The 25,332-nt window shown below is 42.7% G+C and overlaps 1 protein-coding gene across 1 annotated transcript in view; it reads left to right on the forward strand.

Moving 5' to 3' along the window:
- The first annotated feature begins 7,452 nt into the window (after positions 1-7,452).
- Positions 7,453-25,332, forward strand: part of GUCA1C (guanylate cyclase activator 1C) — a 32,296-nt gene continuing 14,416 nt past the window's right edge. The window contains exon 1 of the mRNA XM_063127621.1: positions 7,453-7,650. Coding sequence (XP_062983691.1) covers positions 7,453-7,650 — 198 coding nt within the window. The remainder of the gene's footprint in view (positions 7,651-25,332) is intronic.

Consider the following 25,332-nt stretch of genomic DNA (forward strand, 5'->3'; position numbering starts at 1 on the left):
CTTCACTGGGTGGCCATGTCCTCCTTTCCAGAGGATAGTCCTTTATTTATTTATTTATTTATTTCATTTGAGTCCCTTGGAGGAAAAAGGTGGGATATAAATGAAATAAATAAATAAATAAATAAATAAATAAATAAATAAATAAAGGACTATCCTCTGGAAAGTAGGACATGGCCACCCAGTGAAGGGCACATGCATTTTCTTTCTGGAATCTCCCCAAATTCTATCAATACACATCACAAAGCAAAAGAGTAGGGATGTTCTATGGAAAACTCTGGGGGGTACACTATTTTATTTTCATTTTCATTTATTATTGCATTTATATCCCACCTTTTTTTCCTGCAGAGAACCCAAGGCGGTGTACACAATCCTCCTCCTTTCGACTTTATCCTCACAACAACAACCCTGTGATTGTTGTGAGGATACATAATTCTCCTCCTCTTCATTTTATCTTCACAACAACAACAACAACAAACCTGTGAGATAGGTTGAGCTGAGAGTCTGTGACTGGCCCAAAGTCACTCAGTGAGCTTCCATGACCGAGTGGGGACTAGAACCCAAATCTCCCAGCTTCCAGTCCAACACTCTTACCACTACACCACACTGGCTTTGAAGGAATCTTTTCTTTGAAGAACTGTCTAGACCAATTCCAGTATAAAGATAAAGAATCATAAGAAGGGAGAGCAAAAGCCTTGAAGTTGGTCATCATCAACAGTGAACAGACATACAGCTCACCTGGTCACAACCTTCCCCATTATGATGAGATATATTGTATGACCTGGTTTGCACAATAAAACAAACCATGGGTTGTTTGTGAGCACTGGTGAATGAAAGAGTGTGCTGGTTCCTGCTCCCTCCCATTTTTCTAACAACCCATTCCTTAGTTGTTAGCCTGACTTCCAAACTCAGCAGTCTGGAGAAGCTCACTGTGGCCACACATAACTAACCCATAGTTACCAATACATGTGCACCAGGTCTATGTCTATTTAAATTATAGCAATTACTTCTATTTGCACAAATTATGGCCATAGTTTATGCAAATTGAGCAAATTACAGCCACACTTTGAGCAAATTGCAGCTGCAATTTGTACATCTGTTGATTTAAAGAAACATTAAAATGAAAAATGTTCCTAGATTCTGGGGAAAGGCCATGGCTCAGCTCATGAATGCAATCCGAGCTGTGACAGGATCCGTCGGGCCCTGAAAGGGCTGGATTTGGAAACAACGGACATCCCTACTTCTGAATTGGCATCGCTATATATGAATTAGCATATGCATATTTTATGCAAACCTGTGTCCCTTTTATCCTCTTTTAGGTAACGTGTTCCTTCATTTAAGTGGGCACGCTAGTCTAGTTGAACAAGGACTTATAGTCTGAGAGACAGGGAGATTTATAGTTCTTTATGTGCCATTCTCTCCCAAGAATAACCAGTCCCAGATTTAGCATATGAAAATTTTATGTAAGCCTATGTGCTTTCTTTTGGCACTGGGAACTGCTATGATAATGCTAGTGAAATGCCTAGCATTACAGGAGCAGGACCAGGGGCAGATCCACATATGATGTCATATGGATACAATGCCATCATGGTGATGCTTTTGCACATTGATGCCTCGTAACACACACAATGACGTGTTGCAATATTTTGGATAAAAGGGGGGTGGGACAGGAATTAATGCTAGAAAAGCGGTGTACGGAATGCGTAATGTGCCACAACAGTTATCAGTGCACTTCAATATTGATAAAACGCACTAGTGTAGATCTAGCCCAGCTGCACATTTCCTCTCAATCTAGCTGTTGCCTGGCTAAGGTCAAGATGGAAGGACAATTGGCCTTAGGCCTTTAAACAGAAAGGAAGCACAATGGGTTGCTTCTGATGTAATCAATAGAGCTTACTCAAGTGTAGAAATATCTTTTCATTTTCTGAAAAATAATATTAAGCTTCAAAGTTGCCTAGATCTACAGGGTACCAAATAGAGAATAAAATTGCTGTGAATCCAGGCTATCCAGATATTGTTTTGTCTAGCTACTGCAATTTCCACTGATCTTATTCTGGTTGTCAGTACGGTTATTCATACTATTCCTTGCCTGGTCATGTTGCAGCTTTCCAGGCATTAAAACTTGTCATCTCTAGCACCTCTGAGCTGGCAACTTCATCATGACATCTTTGTCATATTGTCATGATGTCTTCCATTTTATAAATTTTCTGCCAGCAATTGAAAACCTTGCTCCTTCAACCAGTATTTGACTCTGTGGTTGCTTAATTTCATTTCTTCATTTATTCCTTCTCTCTTTTGTGTTTTGCTATTACTTTAGTATGTAATGTGTGTTAATAACTGATTGTCGTTGATTTTATGTTTTTATATTTTGTAAGCTGCTTTGAGCAACTCCTTCTTTTGATGGAAAAGCAAGATAAACATTCTTAAAATAAAATAGATCTTTACCTATAGAACCAATGAAACTCTTTGGGGTGCTATGCTGTGCTTAATTTTTTATTTAGTATTTCCAAAACAAACCTAAAATATGAATTTTCAAAATTTTCAAAATGCCTTTGGAATCATCTTCACAGCTCATTGTTAGAATTACAATTACATCTATTGACTGGGTTCACATGACACAACAACCCATCATGGGTGACAAGCCATGGTGGATTCTCATGTCATGCAATCCCAGACTTATTCCTGTAAGCAACTTGTGTGTGAGGAACAAGCCCCCATAACAACCCAGGGCTTGTTTTTGGTGTTGATGTACCCAGCATGGTTACATGGCTTGGGACCACAATACCTGATGGAACGCCTCTCCCGACATGAACCTACCCGTACACTGTACTCAACATCTAAGGTCCTCCTCCGACTGCCTACTCCAAGGGAAGCTCGGAGGATGGCAACAAGGGAGAGGGCCTTTTCAGTGGTGGCCCCCCGACTGTGGAATGATCTCCCCGATGAGGCTCGCCTGGCGCCAACATTGTTATCTTTTTGGCGCCAGGTCAAGACTTTTCTCTTCTCCCAGGCATTTTTAACAGCATTTTAACAGCATTTAACAACGTTAAGTTTGTTTTTAATGGACCCCACAATTGTTGTTTTTAAATGGATACTGTTGTTTTTATACTGTTTTTATGTGTGTGTGTGTGTGTGTGTGTGTGTGTGTGTGTGTGTGTGTTTAAATTGTATACTTTTAATGTTTACTATTTTTAAATGTTGTAAACCGCCCAGAGAGCTTCGGCTGTGGGGCGGTATATAAATGTAATTAAATAAATAAATAAATAAATAAATAAACAACAACAGTGGAAAATCTGTGAGCTGGCCTGGCTCGATGTAATCATGTGGGGGGGGGGGGAGCTGCTGCAAGCTCAGTGAACTTCAGCCCCCGAATAGATTCCTCCGACACCTCTAGGTGTAGTTTGGTATTTGAAACCTTGAGCAGAACCACTCTGTACTGTAACATTTTGTTGTATGGCCTACATTAATAGTAGTTGTAGCAGTAGTAGTAGCAGAGAGAGAGAGAGAGAGAAAGAGAGAGAGAGCAATTCTAGAGCCCAGTGCTGCGTGAAAGTAATCCTCTCAAATGTGAAAGCCCTTACTTTAATCTCTGCTATGTACAGTCTCATTTGTTTACTCAATGTGGATGAAAATCACGCTGCACATTTTCAAAGGTACTCTCCTATTCTTATTTACCTCATGCATTCCATGGATAAGCATTTGAAAACAAGTTCTGGGGGCCACGCCCTGGTGAGCCTAGTTAAATTAAACCCAGTTTTAGCAGCTTGAGCTACCACAAGTGTTGATCGAATACCATGGTGGTCTCTAATTCCACTTTTGCCTTCTTTCTGAGTGAACCATTTTCTTCTCTGACAATTAGGGTCAAAGAGTATGTTTCGTTCATTGTGCTGTATGTAGTGGGTATTTTCCCTCAAGAGCAGGGGCAAGCAACTTCAGGGGGGTTCTGTAGACAAGTTCCACACACACCCAGAACCTCTACAGGCCACACTCCTGCCTGGACCACCCACCACAGGCCTCACCCAGGCCTAAACTCCCTTCCCCCATAGGCCATACTCCTGACTGGATCACTCCAGCCTGGACTCACCACCCCCAATGGGGCATACTCCTACCTGATGCACACCCCAATGGGTCACGCTCCTTCCTGTAGCACACATGAGCTACATGCTTGCCTGGATTATCGACCACAGCCTGCAACAGCCTTGGCTTGGCTACCCTTTGATCTCAAAAGTTGGGAAGTATTTTTTCCTTTCTTTTCTGCCCCCTCCCCTGTAAATGTGATTTGTGGTTGCTTTTACAGTGGGGAGCTCCCGCTGCTGCCACACAACTATCCCTCTTTCTCTCTTCTGGGAACAGCAGTGGCAGCAGCAGCATGGGAAGGGAGCACCATACTGCTCCTCTCCCATGCTGCTGCCACCACTGCGCTACTGCTGCCACCATGTGATAGTTTCTCTCTCTCTGCTGGGATGAACACTAGCAGGGAGAGAGAGATGGTTGCATAGGGTGGTTGGGCCATGACCACAGCACAGGAGGGGAGCTCCATGGTGCTCCTCTTCTTCTTCTTCTTCTTCTTCTTCTTCTTCTTCTTCTTCTTCTTATTATTATTATTATTATTATTATTATTATTATTATTATTATTTTATTTATTTATATAGCACCATCAATGTACATGGTGCTCTTGCCTGGTGCCCCTCTGCTGCAGCACAAAAACCCCTCTTTCTCAGCCGAGGCCAACACCAGCAGGGAGAGAGGGATGGTAGCACAGCAGTGGTGGCAATGGCAGTGTCAGTGAGGGAGGGGAGTGCCACAGTGCTCCTCTCTCAGTGCAGTGCCAACAGCATGGGAGGGAATTGCCATGGGCCACCCTGCCGCTGCTGTGCAAAGGTGGAAGATCTGCCAGCTGGTCTGACTTCCTGAAGGCTGAGTGGGGCCAACACGCAGATGTTGGGTCGGAGTCCATGGGGCCGAGCCAGTGAAAGCCCGCAGAGCTCCACCACCCCAGCAGATTCCTCCAACATCCCTATCTAAAAGCTGCCAGTGCTCCTCGGAATGCCTGCATGCTGTTTTTGAGCTCAGTGGCAGAGATTGGCTTCCTTGTCAAATAAAATAGTGAGAAATCAAGTCAGCTTCTCACTCATAGAATCTTAGGCCTGGAAGCAACCAGAAAGATCATCAAATCCAAGATAGAAAAGTACAGATTTTGTTAAAACATTTCCTTCTATGATTTGCAGCTTGTCAAACATTTTTTGTTCCATCATCTGCTCATTGATGGAATTGGAATTTATTTTTTAAAACGTATTTTATTTCTACTTGTGGTAATGCGCATTAGCAGTAATGCGCTAATCTGCATTAGTGCTAATGAGAATCAGCACAAATCCCCTCAAAAGTGAAAAAATGGTCCGCGAGTCCACAGAATCCGCATGACTCAAGAGGCTTTTTCCATGAGGCATTTATCGTGTACTTACAATGGTTCATTCATGGAAGTTCGCAGATCCTTTTCATGACATTGTCAATCTCCAATGCCTCTCTCGACAGATTTTAGGTTTATTCCACATTTTATAAATCAGTGAAAATGCAGTAATTAAAAACAGTATGCCAAAAACTGCCATGAAAGACTGTAATTCTAGAATCCTGTGATATTTTAGAAATCCTGCAGCAGCATCTACTGGCCATATCATTGAAACATACGGAACATGTCCACAAAGGAACTGGAGAAAACAAGGGGTAGGGGTGTGTGCATGTATTGTCCCTATCATGAACCTGGAGAGATGAAGTCCCAGTAAGGCAGCGGGGAAAATGTTCCACAGCAGAATCCACAAATTGGATTTATAGAAATCCAAACTGATCTGAATCCATTGTGGATTTCTCTGGCATCCCTTTGCCTTCAGATAGCTGGCTCATGCTTAGCCTGTGGTCTACTCAGACCCCTAGAACTTTTCCACGTGTACTGCTGTCAAACCATGGGTCCCCCAGCCTGTATTCACAAATTACTGGCTGATTAGAAAAGGGCAGATCAGTGTTTGGCAAGTGATATCATCATCATTGACTTGTTACTGCTTTGCAGTAACAGTTGAACTCCTAAGCCAAAGCCAACCCAAGCAATGGACTCTTGCTGGATACTGCCTCCGCATACTTAAGCAGTATTCACCAAAGAACCCACTGGGAAAGTCTTCTTCTATGCTTCCATCTACAAGTTCAGGGGCAGTTGTCCATTGAGCTTTCACTGCAGGTGCTTCCAGGTGGGGCTTTTAACATGCAATGCCAGATGGCATTGTCATCCACTTGTAACTTTCCCGTGTATTCATACAATCATAGAATAGTAGAGTTGGATGGAGCCTATAAGACCATTGAGTCCAACCCCATGTTCAATGCAGGAATTCACATTAAAGGCATCCCTGACAGATGGCTGTCCAGCTGCATCTTCAATGCCTCTAGGGTGGGAGAGCTCACGATCTCCCTAGGTAATTGTTTCCACTGTTGTATTGCTCTAACAGTCAGGAAGTTTTTCCTGATGTCCAGTCGGAATCTGGCTTCCTGTAACTTGAGCCCATTATTCCGTGTCCACCACTTCTTCCATCTTTTTTTCTTACTGTGGAAAATCTGTTAAGGAAGAAGACATGGAACAGCTCCAGAATGTCTTTTGATTGTTAGTGCTAGGAGCCTTTTGTCTGGAAGCATCCTGCGTGTAGGAAATAAATCTGATGAAAACCCAACAAACCTATATAGGGTGCCTCCAGACAAGACTTTTATTGTGCAATCGCCCTGCCACCTTCATGGAATTATATGGGGAGTCCAGGTTATCTCGGCTTCCATTTATAATCTCCCATGTTTTCCCACTGCTGCTTTTGCTTTCTTTTTAAGCCACACACTGCACTCATAAACCATAAAGGGGCATCATCTGTCTACAGTTCTTTCCCTGCTTTGCCTGCTCATTCTTTTCATTACCACCTCTTCCCTCATCACTACAAGCACATGCTCATTGGTCTCTTGATCTTTTTCATCTTAGTTACCACATACATAGGAGCTATTAGCTGCAACTGTTTACAGATCCGATTTTGGCCAGGAATAGGTCTTGATGCCATCCAAGGACAGACTCCTTTGACGGGATGATAACTGTGGATGGAATGGGGTACAGAGATGTCTTCAAATTGCAGTGCACCGTTTAAGGAGCCTCACGAAATAATGAACTTTTCTTTTCATTTTTCCCAAGAGTGGTTCTCTTTTTGTTTTGATTTTTGGCTTTAAACATGTTACAAAACCTTTCCAGTTCAAAACTGGAGCTGAAGGTAATCTCTCGCTTAAGATTCTATTCTTACTTAGCCTGTGTTTGCCCCCATCATGTAAGAGGTTTAAAGTAGTTGTTAGCACAACATTTGTGTGTGGATAGAAGCCATTGAAGATGAGGAATAAGGTGCACGAATAAAATCCTGAAATTGCGGGTACCTGCTGTGTGATATTATGGGTGCCAATGAATCAGCATCTGGGGACGAAATCATTAAACAAGAGGCCCATCACTGGTATACCAAATTCATGAAGGAGTGCCCATCAGGGCAACTAAGCCTGCATGAATTCAAGTCTCTTCTAGGTCTCCATGGTATGAATCCACAGGCAAATCACTATGTCGATCAAGTGTTCAATACCTTTGACTTGAACAAGGTAAGCCCAATTTTATTAATTGCTTTTGCACTTAGCTACAGTAGCTCACATTTAATTATACTCTGAAAGTACAGCTTTGCTTTGAATGGATCACATACCTATCTGTTAGTACTTTACTATGCTTAACCTGGCTCCATCTAAAAACATTTTAATTATTGTAATTGCCTATTTGTCAACTTTTATATTAGAAAAATATTTTTCAATGCATCTTTAGATTAGCTGGGCTGGACTTCTTATAAATTACACTTTTATTCATTTTAAAAATCAGAAATATTTAGAATCCAAGTCTGGAAATTAGGTTAACTGTATTCCCCCCCCCTCTAATTAATCATCACCTCAATTTCTGGCAGGGTTGGATCCACAGTCATACTTAGAGTAGATCCATTGATTTCATTTGGTCTATCTACTAGGTCTGAATCCATCCCATAGTTTTAAAGCGCTTCAAAAATAGCTCAGAATATGTTATCACAATTCTAACCCACAGAGGTAGAGGGAGAATATTGATTGATTGTAGTTGAAAATTAGAATTGAAGTACTGGATGAGAATCACATGATCAGCTCACAGCTACACAGAATATGCAAAATCTTCACTCCTGCTCCATTAAAATTAATTTCACTATCGCGTTGCAACAACCGTTCCCAACCTGGGGTCCTCCAAATGGATTCCTGCCCAGCATGGCCAATTTGGAGTTGCAGTCCAATCCATCTGGAAAGCACCAAGTTGGGGAAAGTTGACTGACATAGAAACAGTGTTGTCTAGTGCCTTACTCACAACATGGCAACCTTATTTGAAGACACCTTTTTTGCTGTTTTTGATTCATTCCCACTGTCAAGTCAGTACCATCTTCAGTAATGGGTGGGGAAAGTTTGGCCCTCCAGATGTTGGACTACAACTCCCATCAGCCCCTAGTCAGCATAGCTAGTGATAAAGGATGATGGGAATTGCAGTCTGACAATAACTGGAGAGCCACACATTTTATTTGTAACATATATATACCAAAGAATATAATAGAATCATTCCATGATTCACAGCATAAAAAAACACAATGGCAGTGTTCAGAAGACACCTTAAACCACTGCTTTAACTACGGTGAATAAGGCTTTTTGGTTTATTGACTATGGTTAAATCCATGGTTTAAGGTGTCTTCTGAACACAGCCAATATTAAAACACAGCATGAAAACACTTCCAACTACAAGAAAGGAGGAGTAAAATGGAGCGGCACGATTAGTGCAATTACAGCCAAAGGTAAGCCTGGGTGAACAAGTCAGTCTTCAGGAGGCACATGTTCTGCCTCCCAAACTACACAAGGGAGTGTTTTCCAAATGGGGGGAAAACCCTGTTCTTTAAGATAATCACACTTCAAACATGTCACTAAACTGTAAGAAGCTGTAGTGATACTCAACAGATACATTTTAAGTCAGCTTTTCACAGCCAACTGGGTGGGTGGATGTGCACTGGCTGTAAGTTTTCTTTCCAACCAATAGTTAGACCATTGTCTGCTCCATATATAAAAAGATTAAAATTAAAATATGATACTCAAACACCACTGGTTGAATTCAAGACATTTTACCAGGATAATAATAGCACTAGACGTGCCTTCCGCAGAAAGACTTGTAGAGAGATCTATGCACATTATGGGCATCACACATATAAAAAAGAAACACACTGCTGTTTTTAAGCAGCAGTTGGTTGACTTTAACTTATTAAAATCAGACGTCATGTCTTGCTTATCTTCCTGTATAGTTATATAATAATGCATGTAAAAGCAAAGTACAAAAGATCCGCATGCAAAGATGGCCAAGTGTTCACCTGCAGAACAAAGAGAAATGCCATAGCTTCATGAGATGTAGCAAAATGCGATGGAATGTTTGCTGTCATATACAAACAAATGGGCTCTGCAACAAAATGTTGTGGCATGTAGTGCTGTTATCCAGGATTGCAGCCACTACATTCTGTTATCTCTCCCCTACCTTGGTTTACTGCTGTTTCCACTAACAGTCAGCTTCCCATGATCACAGTTCCTGTTCAATTTTCATTTGGCTGTTTTGGGGGCACTTAGGTTCCCCCCTTACATATTCTTTGTACTTTTGCCAACCTTGGAGTTCCCCCAACCCTGATGATACTTTCCCCCTTGTGAGCGGATGATGCCATTACGTCTGCATAGGCAATGGCACTCAAACCAGAATATTGAAAATAGAGGGAATGATATCCTGAAGTCCAGGCCTGCGCAGGGGGAGGGGGCAAAGGGAGCAGTTTGCCAAGGGCTCCTGAACAGCAGGAAGAGGGGGTGGCAAGTGTTTTGTTCTGTTTTTCAAAATGATTGCAATAGTATTGTGTGTCGTGTTCCTGCCTGTTCCCTCTGGCATTCACATGTCCTGGCAAGCTGACACGTGACACCCACATCAGTGAGACTTCTTTTATTGAGAAAATCACACGGTAGACAAGCTTCATGGTTACAGAGTCCAAAAACGCACACTTAAAGCTGAACAATGGTTAGGAAGCTTTAGGCTCTTTTTTCTGAAACGATCCTTAAGGCAAACACTCGGAGAGGGGTGTATGTGAATAGGGTACGCCAATAACAGCTTTGAGCTTCTCCAGATGCCGCATATGCTGGCTCCTCAAAGTGACCTGGCCAATCTCCTACAAACAACGTCCCAGGAAAGGTTGCTCTGAGCCACCAGAGCCAGGCAGAGAGCTCCGTCACAAACTTGTCAGTCTCAGTCTACCACCACTGAGCAGACCCTGTTACCATGACTTCAGGAAAGGTTAAACCTCAGGCCCAGGAGTCCCATCCTTCTGCTAAGGACTGGGAACTCCCTGCCACCTGAGTCTGGGCACGAACACAGAATCCACAGCATATGCAAGTCCTAGTATATAAAAAGCCTCACTACTTTTCATGGCACGGTTCTTAGATATCCAAAGTCCAAACAGCAAAGCGTCCATGTGCAGAGTGCTTTCAGAGTCCCAAGCGGAGATGGAATCCAAAGCAGGAGGGAGGTCAGGCGTTGCGTCGAGAGATGAAACCTAGCAAAGCTTTTTCAGCTTTGCAGCAGCCTTTAAGGCCTATTCAAAGTCACTCGACAGACACGTCCTCTGACCTGGGCCAGATCTACACTATTGCTTTAAAGCGCTTTATAACAGTTTTATAGCGCTTTAAAGCAGTTAAAGCGCTTTATAACTGTTATAAAGCGCTTTAAAGCAGTAGTGTAGATCCGGCCCTGTAAACTATGCCCACGTGCCAAGAGGACAGGATGTTACAACCCACTTTGAAGAGTGACCCCCACCTTTTCCAAAACACTCTGAAATTCCCAGAGAGCCAGCTACTTCAAGGGCGAAGCAAAGGAGTGAACCAACTACTCCCATGGGAACTGCTTACAGAGATAAGCTTGCCTGTAACATCTGATATTCTCAAAGCATTTCCTAATATAAATCTAACCACTAGGTACAAGACCTGTATCTGATATGGTGTGTGACAAACCACCCCGCCCCCCGCTTTGAAAATTCCATTGCCCCAGACTGCCAGATTCCTCTGGCCGGCCCTGCTGAAGTGCAGATGGAAATAGAAATAATAAGGGTGCATGTTCAGACAGAAAAAAAGTCCATACTGGCTGGGAATAATAGGAATTCTCAGACCCTGAACACCTTAAAATGAGAAACTACTGGAGTCTATGAATCCAAAATGATTGACTAACTAATAAAAGAGTTTTATTTAACATGGAGCTCTGAGGTGCCCGTGGCTTCCTAATTCCTTCTGAATTACGCGGCATTCAAGCTCATGGCACACTTTCACCTTTTAAAATGGTTTATAAGATTTCAAAGTGATTCGTCGCTGCAGCTGCTTCAGTTTGGAGTAATCCACTTATCAACCTGTACCAGTACTTTACGGATGTTCCAAGTGGTATTTCAGCTCAATCACGATTTGAAGAGGGGCCAATTATTTCTCCCTCCAAATAAATTCAAGACTGAAATGTGAGGGAAATTACAGATAAAAAGGAAACCAAACAACAGATAAGGAAAGCAATCCAAGGCAGACTGCAACCAAAGTGCCAAATTAGTTACTATTTAACACAGTCACACTCTGATTGATTTCAATAGGGCTATATTAATGAAAGTGACCATGGAATCATTTCCTTTGTTTTAGGAACTATTGTAGGTTGGGGGTGGGGTTGGTCATCTTGCTCCCAAAGAGGGAACCATGTGGCTAGAGCATTAAGCTGAGACAGCTAATAGCAAAGAGCATGTTCAGAAAGCTGTGAAGTTCTTAGTTCAAATTTCACCTCAGACAGGAACTCACTTGACAGGCTTAGGTGGACCACTAATTCTCAGTCCCCAATCCACCACCTGTAATATGGAGAAAATTATATTGGTTTACTTTTTATACTAAGGGTGCAGAACCTCTTTCCACCAGAGGGCCGAATTCCATTTTGAAGAAACTCTTGGGGCCGCCTTTGCATGGTGAGTGGCGCCAAAGGCAAAAAGGGTGGGACAAAAGGTTGAAAAATAATGCAAAAAAAAGAAGGAGAATGTGCATATGAATGGCAAAAGGGCAGGGAGAAATATACCAGCATCTTTTAACTTAAAGCTCTTCTCGTCAGTAAAGATGCCTTAGGACATGCATTGCAACCTTTTAGAATGAGGAAACCTGCACAAATCCTGGAAACCACAAAACCATGGTTGGGGGAAGAGGGCATGGCCTTCGGAGCCGGATCGGGACCTGTAGGAGTCTGGGTTTGCTCCCCAAATCTGAGGTTCTGCACCGCTGTGGAGATAATCTGCGGCAGAGATAATCTATGTTGAACATCTCTCAGCCTCAGGGGAAAAAATCAAGTCTGGGGAAGCTCTCGGGAGTCACGTTTCAGTGGTGGATGAGACCAGGGCTGGACCTTCCATGAAGCAGCCTGATGTAGGTGCATCAGGGGCAAAATCTGGGGAAAGTGGCAAGCTGGCCGAGTGCACCTGTGGGCACACTCACTGCTTCTTGCTCTTGCTGGCCACCTACAGGCAGGCAGCGGAACCAAGCAGAAGCCACTCCTGCATGCCTCCCGGCTAGCTCCCACTAACCTGGCTGCATGCACGTGGCTGACGGAACCAAGAAGCGGTAAGTGTGCAGTCTGGGTGGGCGGGAGATGTGCAAGCAGCCTGCCAGTTCTTGGTCCTGCTGGCCACCTGCTCGTGGTTGGCGGGACCAAGAATCAGCCACTCACTGCCCGCCCGGACTATTTGGGCAGCCCACCAGCCGCACTCACCTTCCTGCTGCTTCTTGTTCTGGTGGGTCGCCTGCATGGCCGGCCAGCTGGCTGGCTATGAAGGTCACCAGCGGGACCAAGAAGCAGCCAGCCACTCTCTCACTTCCCTGCCTCTCCCAAAACTCTCAAGTCTCACAAGACCTCTGGGATGAGGTCAGCTGAAGTCTTGCAAGACTCTCATGCCTTGTCCCATAAGTCTTGCAAGACTTGAGAGTTTCAGGCTGAGTGCCCCAAAAGACAAACAGTTGGGTGGGAGGATAGGTGGAGGCAGTGGTGGGCAGGTGGGCACTTGAGCCAGCAACCTGCCTTGGGCTATACTAGAGCAACGAGATACAAAAGAGGGCAGGGCTCCTACAGCTGTAACTGTTGTGATGAAGAGGGAATTTTACCAGGTGCTGCATGCATACAAATAACACCTGCTGAAAATCCCTTTTCTATTCAACTGTTAAAGATACAGGAGCCCTGTCCTCCCTTTCATATGGTCACCCTAGCTTTCTCAGGCTTCTGATGGGTATTTCTGGAAATGGACTCCCGATGTCCTTGGTAATTAATGAAACTATGTACTCTGCTCCTCAGCAAATTGTAAATATGGCTATGTTTAGCTGCGTAGGTTCTTGAATTCAGTCGTGTTGCTTTAAATCTAAATTGGTCTCTGGCTGCTTGGGGTTACACTCTCTAGGGTGTTGAATTCCTTGGGAATTAAGGTTGGACAGATCAGCCTAATTTGATCTGTGTCATTTTTGCATCTGTTCTTCCTTTTGTCCAGTTTCTGCATGATCTGTATTTTTACATACATCCACCCACCCACATAATTGCATTTATTTTCATATATATTGAATGTATTTTATTTCAAAATATGCAATCCTATGCTGTGGCCCTATCTGGAGAGGATGGACATTGCCTCCGTTATCCACATACTAGTGACATTCAGGCTGGACTACTGTAATCCTCTGTACGTGGGGTTGCATTTGAAGACGGTTCAGAAACTTCAGCTGGTGAAGAATGCATCTGCCCAAGTATTACTGGAGGGTGAGGTGATTTGATCACATAATGCCTATACTGTGCCAGCTGCACTGGTTACCAGTCCATTTCTTAACCCGATTCTGCTGGTTTTGATCTTTAAAGCTTTAAATGGTTTGGGACCAAGTAGGGTGACCATATGAAAAGGAGGACAGGGCTCCTGTATCTTTAACAGTTGTATTGAAAAGGGAATTTCTGCAGGTGTTGTTTGTATATATGGAGAACCTGGTGGAATTCCCTCTCCATCACAACACTTAAAGCTGTAGGTGCCCTGCCCTCTTTTAAATCTGGTCTCTCTAGTATAGCTCCTGCAGCTTTAACTGTGGCGATGAAGAGGGAATTTCACCAGGGGCGGATCTGCACGTCGGCCCCAGAGCGCATTTATGCGACTCTAAAGCACCACAGAAACGATAGTCTGTACTTGCCTGTAAAAAGAAACTAGGAAGAGACGGAGACGCCGCCGACGCCACCCAGCTCTCCCCGGCCGGCTCGGAGAGTTCTTTTTGAAGAAGGCGGGGGTAGAGAGCTTCTTCCGCTGTCCACCCAATCTTCTTCCGCCGAGCTCTCCATCCCGGTCGAGGAGCCGGCGGGGGAGAGCTGGGCGTCGTCGGCGTCTCCGTCTCTTCCTAGTTTCTTTTTACAGGCAAGTACAGACTATCGTTTCTGGGGTGCTCTAGAGTTGCATAAATGCGCTCTGGGGCCGACGTGCGGATCCGCCCCAGGTTCTCCATATATACAAATGACACCTGCTGAAATTCCCTTTTCTATGCAACTGTTAAAGATACAGGAGCCCTGTCCTCCTTTTCATATGGTCACCCTAGGACCAAGTTACTTGAAGGACCGCCTCCCCCATATCCCCTACCTGCACATTAAGATCAGAATAGGGGGCCTTCTCATTTGCCCATCTGTGAAAACAGTGAGGTGGGTGTCCAGAGGTGAGAGGGTCTTTGGAAGTCCGCGATGTTCCGTCATTGCAGACTTCTAAGAAGGCCTTGAAAACACATATTTTATCTTGGCCTTCTCTTGATATGACTGCTGTTATTGCTGGTGGTGGCTTCATTGTTGACCTTTATTGTTGTTGTTGACTTACTCTCAGGTAAATGTGTATATGATTGAAACTCAAATACACATGTTTAAATTATGTTGCCGCATGTTCTGAGCAGAGAAGTTCTGAGTGTGTGTTATACAGCCCAAAGGGTAATGACATTCTGTCCCATCTATTAGCTTAGTTGTGTATGCAGATGGAAGAGTCCCAGTGCTATTAGACAGAAGGCTTCATGTCTTTTTTGTGGAGGGAAAAGAAAGATGAAGAAGGGGAGGGCTGTTTAAACAGAAGATGACATTGTCTGGACAGAAATAAAAACCTGTAAATGGGACAGGGCAATTACATGATAAAACACCTAACTTTGCCCAACCTTGGTGACATCTGAGAGCTTGCTTTACACATATACCCTCCTCTTATGAATCCAAAGCAAACAAGAAGGAGCCCACACATATAGAGCAGGCTGCTTTCTACAGACATGGCTCCTAACATGCGGGCAGTAGGAGATTGAGGCTGGCAGAGACATGGCTGAAAGAATAGGGCACAGCTGTGAGGCTCTTCTCCCTTATGTGATTCTTAATCATCCGAGGGAGAATGCATGAATTGGGCTACCAATGTAGTTACTTTGCTTACAAAGAAAATAAGAGTTTAGTAGTGATATTAAATCAACCTGCCTGGTCACTGAGATCTTCAGATGAGGTGCTGCTGGTGCTTCCACATGGACCTAGAGCTCCTTCCAACAAGCGTTTTATTGCATGCTCATTACTGGGCACTCACAGATTTTTCGCAGGTCCCTCCCATGATGTTGTCTGTCTCCCGCACGCCTTCCGCCCCTTCTGGCCATCCTTGCAAGACAAAAAAACTCTCCACAAAGTCCAATATAATTTTAAACCCGGAAGTTGCTGCTCTCTTCTGCTGTGTGCAGGAGAAGCAGTACGATTAGAACAGCCAGCTGAATGAGCCTCGTGCTTGTTGTTTACTTCTTCTTTTGAAACAGGAAGTAACTAAGCAACAAAAATGGGCGGAGAAGCAATGGTAAGAAGCGTGTTTTCCCATGTGTGATGGAGCTCCTAGTTGGAATTCACCGTGAGTGAAGCCTTGTATGGTAACTCCCTTTCAGTGTAACTCCCTGCCTCTCGATATAGGGCAAGCACTAACATTATTTTTCTTCCATTGCCTGCTGAAGACATTTTTATTTCAACAAGCCTTCCCCAATTGACCAGCTATAGTTTCTATTGGTATTCTGTTAAAAAAAAATTCTTTTAATATTGCATTTTATTCCTTTTATCTTTTATTGTTCACTGCTCTGGAATTGTTCAGATGCATGGTGGTAGTAGTATATATAAATGTACTGTGTAGTAGTATATAAATGTTGTAAATAAATAAATAAAATGCAATGTGTTCTGCAGGCACAGTGATTAGACTAAATGCTTCCTGGAAAGGATGAGGATGTTAAAAAAAATGGGTGACGAGATGAAGTTATGAAGGAATGTTAATTTTGTTCTTGGGAATATGATTACAGAACCATATTCAGGTAGTAGCATAATACTTTTATTAGCACAAATTGAAAGTCAAACTCTTCTTCAGGCTAGAGCTTAAACAAAAAAGGGGGTGTAGAAGAAGAAGAAAATATATGAAACTTGAAAGCTAGCTTCTAATTTTCCATTGGTCCATAAAGATATTTATGCTACTGTTATTGTTTGGATTTTTAATGATGGATCAACATGGCTGCTGCATATTGTTGTTTTCATATCACAAGTCTAGTATCTTCTCAGAGAACATTAGTTATTGGGTGAATTAGAAATATAATAAAATAAATAATCAATACAGTCAAACTGCTCCCCCTTCCACTTACCATAGAATCATAGAATAGTAGAGTTGGAAGGGGCCTATAAGGCCATTGAGTCCAACCCCCTGCTCAATGCAGGAATCCACCATAAAGCATACCTGACAGATGGTTGTCCAGCTGCCTCTTGAATGCCTCTGGTGTGGGAGAGACCACAGCCTCCCTAGGTAATTAGTTCCATTGTCATACTGCTCTAACAGTCAGGAAGTTTTTCCTGATGTCCAGCTGGAATCTGACTTCCTGTAACTTCAGCCCATTATTCTGTGTCTTGCACATGGCCACTACAGCAGGAGAGTGGCTGGCAGGGATCTCCAGAGCAGCTGCTGGAGATGGTGGGGCTGCGGTGGCAGGTCCTCGTGGTCCTGGGGGTGGGGAGCAGCATAATTTGCCACTACTCCCACCCCACTGCCTGATGTGGGCACCTCACCATGCTTCATTGGAGAGCCTGTCCTGCAAGGCAGTTCCTTGTGTTCCTAAGTTAAATCTTCAAAATAGAATTCTCCATTTCTATCAATTGTTGTTACCAATTCCTTATATATTGACATGGAACAGATGTAGATTTGTTTTAATAGTAGCCATGGCAGAGTGATGATAGCACAAAATACTCATCTAGAACATTTTCTCAGAAGTAAGTCTCACTTTGTTCAATGTGATTTGTTCCTAGGATTAAGGCTGTAATGTCTTTAGAGCTTCACATCCCCACCAGGGGGGATTCTACACACCATACTGAGGGTGCTTCCATGCGCCCCCAGTGCGCCCCCAAAGGGATCATGTAACTTGCCTGGAGAAGTGACAAGGAAGAGGTGTCCTTGCCGCCGCCGCCACCGCCACCCACCTACCTCCAGCGGAAGAAGCTCTCCACCCCGCCTCCTTCCGCCGAGCTCTCCGTCCCGGCCGGTGAGGAAATAGGTGGGTGGCGGCGGCGGCAGCAAGGACGCCTCTTCCTCATCGCTTCTCCAGGCAAGTTACATGATCGCTTTGGGGGTGCACTGGGGGCGCATGGAAGCACCCTCAGTATGGCATGTAGAATCCCCCCTGTAGAATTGTTCACCAATAAGTAAGCGTTCAGAGTGCTTTATATGTATTATATCTTAGTAATCCTTACAACAGTCATGTAAAATAGGCCAGTATTGTTATATTTGCTACACCACAGTGGGGGGATGCGAGTGAAGATGAGAGAATAGGAGCTTGTTCATGTTTGAAGTGAGATTTCAAACTGTCGGTTTTATCACCGACATATTTTCTCACCAACAGTTAAGGTGCATAATTATTTGTTGACATTTAGTACTCTCCTGGAAGGGACCAGTTTCAGGAAGGAAAACTCTCAGATCACTGCATGGATGGAAAGGAAACTGAAATATACAATAAAAATTAATTTGGAAACTGTTAAGCTGCAGTCAGACAAACCAGAAAGCCGTCTTATAAGTGCTTTCCCTGTTCATTTCAATTAGCTTTCTGTTGCTTTGCTGTAATTATTTAAGCCACTCTGGGGCAATTTCTACTCAAATTACCTGCCGACTACAATTAGAGATGCTTAGTATAATATTAAATGCCATGTATGGCCCACAGACAATAAGAGCAACACCCAGCCACTTTCTGTACCTTTTTCTCTCTCTTTCCATAAGGCTCTCTTCAGAGGTATCAACAGCACTGGGCAATAATAGAAGGCACATTGAAATCAATTTGCACTGAGGAAAATTACAAATGCACAGCTCCAACACTGAGCCAATTTGCACATAGCATTTTGCTCAGTTAACTCTGTAATTAGAGCAAACGTTTGTTCACAGAGGCATTTTGAGTGAGCTATAGCTTTTAAATATTGAGTTTGTTCTGACTCTATACTGTTAGCTTCACCCTACCCGGTGCCTGTTTACCCTACCCTGTGCCTGTTTGCATTCTCTTTCCCTCCTTATTGTTTACTACAACTTTATTAGATTGTAAGCCTATGCGGCAGGGTCTTGCTATTTACTGTGTAATCTGTACAGCACCATGTACATTGATGGTGCTATATAAATAAATAAATAAATAAATAAATAAATAAAATAATAATAATAATAATAATAATAATAATAATAATAATAATAATAATGAGCATCTTTCCTGTTCATCATATTCAGAAGTAGTGATGGTGAGTCTTCTTGTACTGCACGCACGTACGTTAATTAAACCTATTATAGACACTGCTGCTGCTTCTATCGCATGTCAGGAAAGCTTGTGTTTCTCTTTCACACATAGGCTTCACCAGTCCAACTTCAAAAATGTATTACATTGTTGTATTCAGTTTACAGCCCCTCAAAGTGTCAGAACTCATCGAAGTGGTAATTGCCCTGAGATCATCTTTCCCTTCCAGAGCAGGTCAGATTCTAACCCATAAGAAAGGCTGGCTCATTCTTTATTTCTCTTGAAATAACACAAAACAAGGCTATTAATCCAGTGTGGATGGCTTGACTACTGAAGGCCCACTGTTTAATTTTATAATAATAATAATAATTAATAATAATTATTAATAATACATTTTTTCTTACCTGCCTCTCCCTCTGGATCAAGGCGGGGTACAACACAAATGCAAAACACCATAAAATAAATATAATTAAAACATATAAAACAAATACATTATTAAAAAGCAGCACATTATTAAAAGGCATCTTAAAATTCAACTGGTTAGGCCTGAAGGAAGAGATCGATCTTTATGGCTTTCTTAAATTCCAGAAGACTCTTAAGTTGACGAATCTCTCTCTCTCTCTCTCTCTCTCTCTTTATGACATACCTCTTATTTCTCATCCCTTGTATTCAGTTTTTATTGTTAGTTAGCTCCCTTGGGCAACAGAATTGGAAAGGTAGTGTAGAAAATTGTACAATAAAATAAAAATCCTGACCATGGCTTCTCTCCACCCCCGGCTCACTTTTCCCTTTTACACACTCTCTGGCAGGGCTGTGAGGACACTAAAAGGTGAATAAAAGACAGAAAGTCAGCAGTGTAAGTCCCAAGTGGATAGTGCTTGTCTTTTGCTTATGTTATTCTGTACACTGACAGTGCAATGGAAGGAAAGAAAGAAATTCTTCTTTCCCTATCACGATGTCCAGTGCTATAAAAAGCTTCACGTAAGAATTTTCATTTATCTGTAGCTGTTACAAGTATATGGATAAACAGGAGGCAAACCTATTTGCTCTTTCTCTTTTGTTTCATTTTATCCTTTGACTTACATTAATAATAAGAGTCGGATAGAGAGGGAGAGTCACTGTCTGTCTCACCATTGCTACATTGTCTCAGGGTAAAGGAAGAGAGGAGAAGAATAGCCACAGGAAGCAAATATTCTTGATTTTAGAAGTTTAAGTGCTTAAATAAAAATGCAATCTCAACACAGTAGGAAATGACATGCTAGGGCGAGAAAGCGAAACTAGGCTTAATGTGTTATTCTCCACATGATCACTGTGTGCATTAATCAACAGTGAATCACACCTCCTATTTTTGTGACTTTTGGGTACAAAAACGAGGCATGTTTGCAACCATTTCCTGGCCACACTTAAATGTTTGGAGGCTTTTTTTACGAGCTGCTGACAGATTTGCATTGGACTGACAAGGCTTATGAACAGCAAGAGCTGAATAAATCCAACAGCAATCCAGCCCTATCCCTCTGAGGGCTTTCTCAGGAGCTGTCATGCCTCTCTCTGTGTGTAACATACATGTCTGAGTGCGTGACATGTATTAATGTCATCCCTAAGTATAAAGACGGATATAATATAAAATCAGAACTCACAGCAGCTCCCAATCCTGCGTGTGTGTGTGCATGAGCGAGAGAGAGAGAAAGAGAGAGAGAGAGGTGAATGGGTCTATAGTATGGGTTTGTAGCCTCCATGGATTTAATGTCCAAAGTAATTTTTGTGCCAGCTTTCTACTCAGTAGGCACTGTCAACTTATTTATTTATTAATCACTTTATAAAATTCATTCTCTAGACAAACTTTTCGGCATGGGGGCTTACATTGGTACCCTCAGAACTCTTCAGCTTTACCAGTGGCTGGGGGTGGTAGTGGGTGGAGTCAGGACACATGCAGTTCTTCACACCCATTCTCTCTCACTCACACACAGGCCATGGCTAGACCTAAAGGATCTAGCGCAATAGAGGAGGGAGGATCTCGCGATATGGTTATCGCGAGATCACCCCCTTGTCTACATGTGGCGAGCAATGTCCTAGGAGGAAGAGGACGTCGCTTCCACCATTTTTTTTAAAAAAAGGAGATGGAGCTCATGAACACTCGAGTGAAAAACAGTAAAAAAAAAATTTTTTTAAAAAAATCCCCACTCCTGATGGGTACAGAGCTCCTAAGGAGCTCTGCGCCCTGTGCCCGGTTCCCAGCTCCTCGTGGTTACTCACGAGGAGCCAAGATAACCCGCGATGCCTGCCCACATGTTGTGGATGATCCCGAGACCGCAGAAAAAACACGAAAAAAAGGGTATGCCGATATCCCTCCCTGCTCCCAGGATCCCCTGTGCACCATGTGAATGCACAGGGATGAACCTGGGGTGATCCCCGGGATATTGGCTGGTCTAGCTATGCCCCCCACACACACACACTTGAGATTGGGATCTGCTGTGAGTTGTTTTTATATTAAATCCATGAAGGTTATAAGCCTACACTTGCTTACCTGGCTGGGAGTAAGCTCCATTGAACTTAGTGGAACTTACTTTTGAGTAGACACGTGTATGATGGCACTGGAAGGTGACATTTTCCAAATGCAAAATCCTAAAAAGAGGTATTTGCGCATTGTTTAGCTGTTGTTTTCCTGCAAAAGCAACACCTGCCTTTTGTGCAACATTTTCTGTATAACAGTACGAATAAAGCTTGAATGCCAATGTCCTGACATTAGCAGCCCTCCTTCCCTTCAGTGTGCTCATTTCTGAACAGAGAGAGACGGAGGGAGAAAGAGTTTAGCAATAAAATGGACGATTGAACTGTATGGGTACTACCTGTTAGAAGCACAATTCGCCTTATTGACACAGATGGATCAAATGAAGGGCATAAAATGTTGGCATTACCAGATGTTATTTGGCATTATAGCCATATCAGCTGCACATTAAAATGAAGAGCAGGAAGGAAACATTAAAAATGCTGATTATTTCTCTGTGGACCGAATCGTATGGAAATTAAGTTTCCTTCTAAAAAGGGGGGAGCAGGATGTAGCACTGTAAATGTTTGCTTGTTTTCTGGTTAAGCTTGTTTTTGTGTTAGAGTGTGTGAATGAAATTTGAAAGCTTTGTGTGCGCAATCCCCTCCAGATGTTAAAGATGTTAAAGAAAATCCATTTTAAGTGTTCTGCCAAACTGTTCAGGGGGTGGAGTGATGTTGGTTGGTGACATGCAAACACTGGCCAATCAGAGCTGTACACTACCTGTTTCTCCTCAGTTTAACCCTAAATAAGGAATTATATGGCTGTATAAGACACAAATGCTGTGCATTCACTGCAGCTCAACTGTTCAAATAATGTTAACTGGCTACAGGCTATCTACAGTGACATAAAGCATCATCGCACGTACCTGCTTCCCTCAGATTATCCTCGTAGTGCTAAGCTTTCACAGTTGTTGTTTTTGCTACCAGGCAACAGCAATCCATTGCATACCAGGAAGTGAGTTTAAGGGGGGAAATGTAAAGCAGGATATAGCACTATGAAAGTGGTATGTGTTATGGGCCCCAACAGTTGTCAGTGCATTTCAATACCGCTATAAAGTGGTAATGTGGCTCCTGCCTTTTATATACCACTTTCATACTGCTTTCATAGTGCAATATCCTTCTTGATGTAGATGAGCCCAAGTTTGTATTAGCACTCATGCAAATTAGCACAAGTAGATAAAAACAAAAAACACCTGACAATCAGCAAAACACAGAAGGAATGGGTTTAACAAATGGCATGAGAGGTAGAAAGGCTGACAGGTGGAGACTGCAAATGTACTTGCTACCTATGAGGCATCATGGTGAAACAAGCTCTGATCCCTCTCACTACTAGCCACTGCTCCTCGTCTTTATGGAGACAAGTTACATCAGGGTGGGCTAGCAACCTTGACAGTGGCGTCTTAAGAGGATTCAGCATGGGATCAATTTGATGTGAAGTGTTCAGATGCTCTGTGGGTCTGGATGTTGTTGAATTTATGGAATCATTTTGTTTTAATGTGGTTTGTCAAGAATGAGGGCAGGGTTAGAAAGAAAGAGCATCTTTCTTGCTTGTTTCTCATCCTGGTTGTTTCAACGTATTTATCAGCTGAAGTGCCATCTCCTGCTACTTCCATGTTACTTATGCTTTTGTTTCAAAGTCATGTGTTTAAACATCTCCCCTTTTAACAGTTCAATATGCTTCAATTTTTGTGAACCGCGCAGAGAGCTTCGGCTATTGGGCGGTATAAAAATGTAATAAATAAATAAATAAATAAATAAATTCCCATCTCCAGGTCCACCACCTCATCTCCATCTCCTCCTAGATCCTTCTGCTCTGCCCTCTCCTCTGCCTCTTTGTACTCCCTTTGTATGCACCTTGGGCAACCCAACTCCCTCTCTTCCTCCCTGGCCCCATATGAGGATGATAGTTAGAGATTTGCAGGTGGACCAGGAGACTTGCATCGCAAGTTTCAGCTTGTGAGCTGTGCTTTTTTTCAGCAGAGTACGACACTGACATTCAATCTGTGCCCGGATGACTGTGTGGAGGTGGGTGTTGAAATCATGCCTACTGCCACCGTCCCTAAACTCAATGCATGCAAGATTTATCTTTTATGGGGTCTGTGCAGGTACATCTCAAACAAAGAGTGCTGTACACATAATCTGTAGCCTCCATTTTTGCAGGCAGAGATAATGTGATCAGAGCCTACATGTCGTGGAATGCATTCTCTTCTCCTTGTATATTTGGACCTTGGAGATACATGTCCAAGGTCCAAATATTGAACAGGATTCCCATTTCACCCTTAGTGTAGGTTTGAAGGGGGAATGTGAGAGCTGCTGTTTAAAAAAAAACATATTAGAAAAGAGCTTGGTTGCATTTTCTGTGCAATTATACAAACTATGGCTTCTTTTTTTGTTCTTCTTCTTCTTTTCACCACCAGTTAATGGGTGGAATGGCTATACAATAATAACAAGAAGAAAAAGTAGTCTCCTACTGTGTGTGTGTGTTTGCATATAACAACTGCTCATTTTCTAAAGCAATCCATCCCGTTTCCCTTATGCTAATGTCCTAGCCAAGGGCCTGGACTAGAAATTATTCTATTTATTATCCATTTCTCTCCTATTTTGGTGATTTCACACCGACACTTGACCTTCCCTGCTGCCAATTTCCAGTCTATCATTACAGTCTCTGTTAATAGTTCAAACTAGTGTTTCTCCAAGCTACCACGATCCCTGCTGAAAGACATTTTACTAGCTGTCCAACAATGCAGGTTATACTCCGCTAACATCAGTAGGGTCAAGGAGAAACTCACCTCTGTAGCCTATAAAAACAGTGTTCCGGGTAAAATGAGGATCTTGAAAGCCAGCTCTGATGAGATTTCTCCATTTGCCTGGTTATCTCCTTGTGCCAGGTACAGAGAGGTCATTTCCTGTCAAGATAACAAGTGGGAGAAATTCTCATCCAGATACATGTGTTGCCCTGCCTTGCTCCGGTAGGTGCATGACTTAGAGACCCATTATAGACCCTTCCATTAAACTGAATACACTTGAAATTCTCTTTCAATCTTTTTTTTTTTTTTTTGAACTGATCATTTAGTACAGCCTTCCCCAAGCATGTAACTCCAGATGTTTAGGACTTCAACACCCTTTAGCAACAGCCAGCATGCACAATGTTCAGGAATGCTTGGAGTTGTAGTCCAAAACATCTGGAGGGAACCGGGTTGGGCAAGACTGATTTAGCACATTGTTTTATGCGTTGATCCATGATAATAATCAGATGCAATTTTCAGCACTCTTAAATACTAATTGCAATATTGCTATTAAATAGGGCATCATGCACAGCACACTCCATAAAATTGAGAGGAGGAGGAACATTTTCACATAACTAATATATATTTTACATCTAATATAGTACAACAAATGGGCAATAACGCTAAAAGGCAAGAGCCTTGCCACAAATAGTTATTGCAATCCTATGGAATGATTACAAGACTTTTCCTCTTAGCAATATGTAATTAGCCTGGCTTTGTTTTTGTATTTTTTGTGGTTTTAAATTGTATGTTTTTGTGATTTTAAATGTTTGTATATTGTTTTTAAGTGTTTTATCCTATGTAAACCGCCCAGAGAGCCTCGGGTATGTAATAATAATAATAATAAAAATACAGTCATTCAGATACCTCCTGCTCCTCCTCCTCCTCCTCCTTCTATGCATATATTTAGTAGGAAATGATGGGTGACTTTGTTTTTAAGCTATCAGAACCCAACACTTGGCCTGATAAAATATTAAACTTTCCCTTCTATCTTATTGAGACTTCTTAAGAAGTATTTTAAAAGGCAGGGGGATGGCTTAGTGATCTAAACTTTGGCCTTAGCTAGACCTAA

This window comes from Elgaria multicarinata, chromosome 5 (assembly GCF_023053635.1).
Source record: "Elgaria multicarinata webbii isolate HBS135686 ecotype San Diego chromosome 5, rElgMul1.1.pri, whole genome shotgun sequence".
Classification (NCBI taxonomy): domain Eukaryota; kingdom Metazoa; phylum Chordata; class Lepidosauria; order Squamata; family Anguidae; genus Elgaria; species Elgaria multicarinata.